The sequence below is a fragment of the Suricata suricatta genome, chromosome 16, assembly GCF_006229205.1.
Source record: "Suricata suricatta isolate VVHF042 chromosome 16, meerkat_22Aug2017_6uvM2_HiC, whole genome shotgun sequence".
NCBI classification, from domain to species: Eukaryota; Metazoa; Chordata; class Mammalia; order Carnivora; family Herpestidae; genus Suricata; species Suricata suricatta.
The window spans coordinates 27528498-27535820 of NC_043715.1; the positions used below are offsets into that span (position 1 = coordinate 27528498).

General features: G+C 43.5%; 1 protein-coding gene and 1 long non-coding RNA gene across 4 annotated transcripts in view; one reads left to right on the plus strand and one right to left on the minus strand.

The window, feature by feature from the left end:
- LPCAT2 (lysophosphatidylcholine acyltransferase 2) overlaps nt 1-5195 on the minus strand; it is a 68628-nt gene extending 63433 nt beyond the window's left edge. For all 3 annotated transcript variants that reach the window (XM_029925051.1, XM_029925050.1, XM_029925052.1), the window contains exon 1: nt 4884-5195. In XM_029925051.1, the coding sequence (XP_029780911.1) occupies nt 4884-5048 (165 nt within the window). In that variant the 5' untranslated portion in view covers nt 5049-5195. The remainder of the gene's footprint in view (nt 1-4883) is intronic.
- Nucleotides 5196-5252: 57 nt separating this feature from the next.
- Nucleotides 5253-7307, plus strand: LOC115280903. Its single transcript, XR_003903989.1, has 3 exons — nt 5253-5266; nt 5602-6266; nt 7045-7307. It is a non-coding gene; the product is annotated as an uncharacterized LOC115280903 (long non-coding RNA).
- Nucleotides 7308-7323: the final 16 nt, after the last annotated feature.

A 7323-nucleotide genomic window follows, 5' to 3' on the forward strand; every position in this document is an offset into this window, starting at 1 on the left:
TGTGCTTCTATAGCTCTATCTCCTCCCTCCCCGTTTGCTATTATTGTCATACAAATTACATCTTTATATACCATATGTTTATCAAATATTTGTAATTGCTTTATGTAGTTGTCTTTTAAATCACATAGAAGACAAGAAGATTTTCAAGTAAAAATTATTTTTTATATTGTATTTTATATTTATACATGTAGTTATCTTAACCAGTATTTTTTTATTTCTTCATTTGAATTGGGGTTACTCTCTAGTATTATTTCAACCAAAGTTCTCCCTGTAGCATCTCTTTCAGGGAATGTGTGCTAGTGACAAATTCTCTCAGTTTTTGTTAATTTCTCTTTTACTTCTGGAGGAGAGTTTTTCTGACTGTATAATTCTTGGTTGACAACCTTCATCTTTCAGTGTATCATCCTACTGCCTTCCGGCCTCCATGGTTCCTGATGAACAATCAGACACTGATCTTATTCAGGATCTCTTTGTATATGATGGATCTGCTTTCAAGATTCTCTCTTCTTCTTTGGCTTTTAACAGTTTGATTATGATATGTCTGGGTATAGGTATCTTTGAGTTTATTATACTTGGAAGTCATTAAGCTTCTTGGATGTGTAAATTAACGTTTTTCACTGAATCTAGAAACGTTTTCAGCCATTTTTTCTTCAATTATTCTTTGCTTCCTTCTATGACTCCCATTATGCTTACGTTGATACATATGATCCTGTTCTACAGGTCTCTTCTCTGTATCCTTTTTCTGCTCACTTTTCTGTATCCTTTTTTATGTTCTTTCTACTAGTTAATCTCAATTGATCTATCTTTAAATTTGCTGATTTTTCTGTTTGCTCAAATCTGCTTTTGAGTCTCTCTAGTAAATTTTTCAATTCAGCTATTGTACTTTTTAATTCCACAATTTCTATTTGGTTCTTTTTTTAAAACACTTTTTTAAAATGTGTGTTTATTTTTGAGATGGAAACAGTGCAAGCAAGGGAGGTGCAGAGAGAGAGAGGGAGATACAGAATCCCAAGCAGGTTCTAGGCTCTGAGCTGTCAGCACAGAGCCCAATGCGGGGCTCAAACTCACAGACCACAAGATCATGACCTGAGCCAAAGTTAGATGCTTAACTGACTGAGTCACCCAGTGCTCCTTGGTTCTTTTTTACAATTTCTATTTCTCTCTATTTGGTGATACATTATCTCATTTTTCACTAGTTCTTTGGAGATGGTGTCCTTTATTTATATGAACATATTTAAAATATCTGATTTAAAACTTTTGGATAGTAGGCCTAATATCTGTGCTTCCTCAAGGATAGTTTGTGTTGACTGCTATTTTTCCTATATATGGGACATACTTTACTGTTCTTTGCATACCTTGCAATTGTTTTTGTTAAAAACCAAACATTTTAAATAATATCACAACTCTGAAAATCAGATTCTCTTCTATCACCATTGTTTGTTGTTGTTGTTGTTATTTGTTCAGTGACTTTTATGAACTAATTCTATAAAGCCTATATTTTTTGTCATGTGTCGTGTGTGGCTACTGAAGTCCCTGACCAACTAGCTTGGTCGTCAGCTAATGATTAAGTAAGATTTCCTTACATGCCTGGAACCAATAAGTTTCCCTGTGTTTGCAAACAATCTCTGTGTGCATGTTGGAGCACACCTTCAACACACAGCCGTGAAGCTCTGCCTTAGTTTTTACTGCCTGTTTGTGCAAAGCCTGAAGATTACCTAGAGGTGAGAGCTGCGGGCATTCTGTTGTTTTGTTTTGCTTTGGTTTTGTTTTCAGGTCATGTGCGTAGCATTGGGTATACACACAGACCTATATAAGTGGATGCCCTTCTAGATTCCTATGCTATATCAAATCTTTTCAAAGTCCTCTGTGGACATCTCATTCCCTAGCCTTTTCTTGTAAACGTTTTTGTTAGGTCTATTGTTTATTCCAATCATTATTCATGGCCTCAGGCAGCTGTCATGTTAAGCAGCTGCCTCTGATTGTTTTTGACAAACACCACTGGAGAAAAGACTCTTTGCATTGGGTGACCTCCAAGGCAGGTCCAAGAAGCCTTGCAAACAGCCTTGCAAATGACCTTTGAATAAACTCTACTGCAAGAAAGTAGCATAGACCCTGAATATACAGTTATAACGAGGTTATAGTATAGTCCTATGATTTACTCACATTCACAATTAGTAGCTAATATGGAATTTAATTCAGTTGTCAAATATTGGGCAACTTTTCTCTGTGCCATTTTCCAGGTTTGCAACAAATAATTGGTATTTAACAGTAAATAAACCATTTTTGAGTAACTTTTTGACAACTTAAAAGGATTCTCCATCGTATTTCCATTGGGTGTATCATCTCTGTAGGGAGGCCTTCTTTCAACACTCTATCAGGGTTATCTTTTCTGGATTTTCTTCATAGCACCACTGAAACATGGAATTTCATATTTTTTGTACTTGTTTAACTTTTTCAGTGAAACATAAGCTTTAGATAGGCAAAGTCCTTATTTCTCTTGTTTACTGCTGTGTCTCCGGAAATTATCATTGTGCCTGGTACATCACAGACATTCAAAAAATAATTTTGGTGTGATAAGTGACCCACAACTACTACCAAACACTCATTTCAACTCCATATTCTGTTGAGGAAATGAAAGCTAGACTACTTTTTTCCATGCCACTAAGTGGAGACCCTTATATTGTCAAAAAGAGAAGGGGAAGGCCAAAGCTAAGTCCTACAGTGAGAAACAAAAGGGACAACAGTTCTTAAGACATTGATCCTTATTCAAGGTTAAGTTTAGTCTGCATTGATCATAGTGAGTCATACTTAAATAAAAGTATATCCATCTTTTAAACTTAATAATACAGATAACATTTTTTTGAATCAAGACTAGTGAAATCTTCCCTTTGCCCAAACTGTTTAAGCCATTGAAACCTCTCTGGTATCTCTGGTCTGTAGTTTTAATTAAAAACAAACAAACAAACACCTAGACTATATTCAATTCCATTCAATACAAACAGTAAATTTTAAGTACAGTATAAAATCTGTAGACAACAAATAGCATAGCTTTTCAATTTTAAGCTCAACAAACAATCCACTTAATGTTAACCCTCCTTTGATGTAAGACTATTACAATTTAATAAATGAGGAAAGTGAAGTTCAAAGAGGTTAAGCAACTTGACCAAAGTCACACAACTAATAAATGGCGGGGCTGGAGCAGGTGTTCTAAGACTAGTGATCTTTCCATTATACTACAGCTCTTGTAGAGTTATTTGAAAGTGCTTCTCAAACAGTAACAGGCCATGCTATAAAAAAAAAAAAGGAAAAAAACCTTAACAATTTACTCTAGATGTAATAGAAATATAAATATAAACATATACATATAAATATATACCACTTTGGTCCTCTCTCCAAAATATGAACCCAAATAGACCATCCTTTCATTTGAGATGGGTTGATTACTCTTGTCAATGTATTTAGTCAATGCATTTAGAAGTACTTTAGAAACTTTAAGATACAAAGGGAATAGCTATCCATTTAAAGACACTAGGATCAAATTTTTAAACACGTAGTTTCTTTACAAAGAGGAATTACTACATGACCTTCCTCTTCCTCTCTCGCCCCCTTCTTCAAGAGATGCCCATCACTCTAACCTGCCTCCACTGTGCATATAAGTGGGCTATGCAAAAGAAGTGTGTGGGATGGACAGGAAAACATCAAACCCCCTTTTTCATGCAGAACACACAGGACCAATGTAGCTTGCACATTCTATCTTGTTCTTTGATCACTAACTTTACCAAAGAGGAAGTCCAAAGAGGGAGTTGTAATTGCTAATGGTAAAGGCAGTGCTTTACAAGAAAAAGGAAAGAAAAGAAAGCTTCCTTTTTGTATTCAGCAGTTTTTAACAGTGGAAGAAAGTTCGAAGAAGTGTTGAATCTAGAAGTGCTTACCCCTCAGGGCTGAAACACCTTAAGCTGAGCCACGTCATCTTTTTTCCTAGATTCTGACTTCCTACCCTTGATGCCCCTGTTCAGCTAGATCATCCCGGCCTTACTTCCTTGCTTGTTCTAATTCCAGACCTGGGTTCTCTGCCTTCTCCCTCACAGCCCAGACTGCTTCCTCTCCTCCCCTAAGGCAAAAGAAAGAAAGAAAAAAAAAGACTTCCCCAAGCCCACCCCCCTCCATTGCACTCTAACAAACTCAAGTTCAGTTGTCACAGATTCATCTCCCTTCTCAGCATGGAATGTTTCCTCTGCCACCGGCCTGCTCAGTCTTCTGCTCAGTCCCGTGTAGGACCTGCCTCTCAGACCCACATGTTCTTTGCATTTTCTTTTCTCACACACCTTCAGACCATCCTCTACTTGTCCTCAATTCTCACACCTACACCTCCGCCCCTTCCAGACTCATGGTCCCCTCAAAAGCCCTCGCCTTCTAGATCCCACATCTTTCTTTCTCAGAGCCTTTGCCTCTCAGACTCGCACCCCCTCCCGAGCCACCCCTGTCACACCCACACTCCCCTCAGACTATACCGGCGCTGTGTATCAAGGGCCCTTCCCTGAATCTGCCTCCTCTCTCAGACCCACACCCCTCCACTGGATCTGCCTCCTCCCTCAGACCCACATCCTTCACCTCTCTCACCTGGCTCCTCCTCCCTTGTCAGATCTACGCCCTTCTCCTGGATCTGCCTCCTCTCTCAGACCCACACCCCTCACCTGGGTCTGCCTCCTCTCTCGGACCCACACCCCTCACCTCTCCCGCCTGGCTCCGCCTCCCCTGTCAAACCCACGCCCCTCCGCTGGATCTGCTTCCTCTCGGCCTCAAGCCCCTCACCTCCATCTGCCTCCACCGTCAGACCCACGCCTCTCCCCTCGTTCCGCCTCCTCTCCCCTGTCCGCCCTCACCTGGAGGCGACTCGCCGCGCCCATCTGTGTTTGCTGCACGAAGGGGTTGGGCACCGGCGGCGGGAAGAAGGACGCCTGGCGGGGCACCATGGACGGCCGTCGCCCGGCTTTCCCCGCGCCCGGCACCGTGGCCACCACCGCCGCCGCCTCCGCGCAGTGGCTCATGGCTCGGCAGGGCGTCGGACCGGACCCAGCGACCGTCGCGAAACGCCGGTGCGAGCCCCCGCCGCGACCTGGGGGAGCTTCGCCGGTGTGCCAGCCCGCGGCGCCGTTGCGGGGCCTCTGCGCAGGCGCGAGTCACCTAGCCGCCGTCCGGCCTCGCCTCTGGCTCAGAACTCCCCAGCCCTGGCCCCCCCCCCCGAGCGCTAGCCCCACCCCTTTAGGTATCTGGCTCTTCCTCTTTGGTCATAAAACTATACCCCCCCTACCGCCCCAAGTTTCTCCTTCTGAGCGGGGCACCCCAATGAGCGACAGTTTCGGCAGAGCTCTCTGCTTGAGGGTCACGCCCATCTGTAGTTCCAAGCGCTTTTACAGAGTCTGATTGACATTGGCCAAATCACTATCTCCATGAACCTCAGTTGGCCCCTTCTGTAAAATGGGATAAACAGAACTCAGATCAACAGAACCCAAATCCAGCCATTCCTAGACTGTACCATTTAAGTGACTATATCCAGGGTGGCTTTTGTTTTATGTGTTTAATTTCTGATATATGTTTCAGTTTTGCTTAATCCAGTTTGAGGTGGATGTTTGCCAGTTACAGCTGAAAGAGTCCTGTCAACGGAGATATTGGTACCTGGAGTGGAATCTTCCCCTCAAAACATGGACCAACAGTGGAAGATGGTTCTCCAAAAGAAAACTGAGCTTTCCCAATGCTGTTAACAGAAAAAGGCGAAAACAACTATTGCCTTCCACACTCGATGAGGAACCTGGCCCCAAAAAGGGAAATAATTTGGGCTGTGGCTCCATTCCAGTCTGAGGAAGTTCAAGAGGCTCTCTGGAACTTTATGAGTGGTGGTGGGGCTGGGGAAGATGGGCATTTTCCCAGGACTTGAGCCAGTTGGTCAAGCCTCGAGTGCAGACAGGCAGATGCTGGAGATGGTGAGCGACTTGAACTCACTGGTCAAAGGCTCCTACCGGGCTGGAGGGCTCGGGGAGAATCCGAATCTGGGCCCTGAGACAGCTGGTGCGTCACACTTAGCTACTGCAGCATCTCAGAATCGTCCAACCCTACCGGATAGCTCCTCGCTTAACCTCTGAGCTTGTACTCTCCTCTAAGAATGGGAAAAAAAATTAATTTCTACTCCATAAAGTTGTCGTAACAATTACAACGAAATAAAACATGTGGGATTCACAGAAAAGCAGTCAAGAATTGCCACCCTTCAGGTATTACGTTGCAGAGCAGCTAAATGTTCTTAGTATGACAGAGCACGTTAATAATAGTGTTATAGTCATGATGTTAGCTTCCTTAGCCTCGAGGGTCTTCAAGTAGGGCCTGGCAGTCCTTTGTGTCTCTTTAGCCAGAAACTTGCCCCAAAGCCTATCTCTTCAGGACCCTCAAGGACCTGAGCCATTGGGCAGGCCATAGGAGGAGAAATAAGACTCCCAGCCTACCCAAGGTCACCTCCAGAGAGTCCTGTCCAATCATCCCCTTCCCCACCAGCCTCACCATGAGAGGCCTAAAGCAACAAGTCTGTCAGAACCAGAAAGGGCCTCTGAAAGAACCCCAGGCTTTTCATTTCTTTTCTGGGAACTCCAAGATTCCTATATAGAAAGCAATGAGGGGTGGGCAACTTGGTGGGAAGGAGGGATAAAGAGCTTAACCATTAATAGAAGCTATGTTTAGAAGAGACACTTGATTTCTCCCTTAGTTATGCTTACTTGGGGTGGCTTTGGGGGTAGTAGAGGGTAATAGTGATGGAGAGTCTGGGCTGGGGCCAAAGCTCTTTCTCTAGGTCATCTTTGGCCTTGACTTGGGTTGTTACCTGATAGCTATGGTACCCTGGGCAAGTTGCTTTCCTCTGGGCCTGTTTCCTCATTGGCAAAAGTTGGGCTAAGCATACCCTCCCCCTCTTTATGCTGTTGTAAAGGTTAAATGATGCATGTCAAGTAGCTGGCACATAGTAAGCACTCTATTAATGGAGAGATATTTTTTGTGGTTTAGGAGGAAAAGGAGGAGTGTCAGAAATGGTGTTACTGTCAAGAAATGGAGCCTCAGAAAGGAACCTTGAATGAGACCCCGCCAGCAAAGTGCTAGAACCAGTGTAATTTCAAAGGCTCTTTCTTCAGGACAGAGGAACTCCTGCTATTTATTTTGGCAGCTCTGACCTTTGCAGCAAATGTCACCTGGGCCCCATAGGGAGCAGAGATTTAGGCTTAAGTTCTGTTTTCTGCTGGGGGCTGAAGCCCCTCTCTAGGCTCTGCAAAAAAACACCCTGCAAAC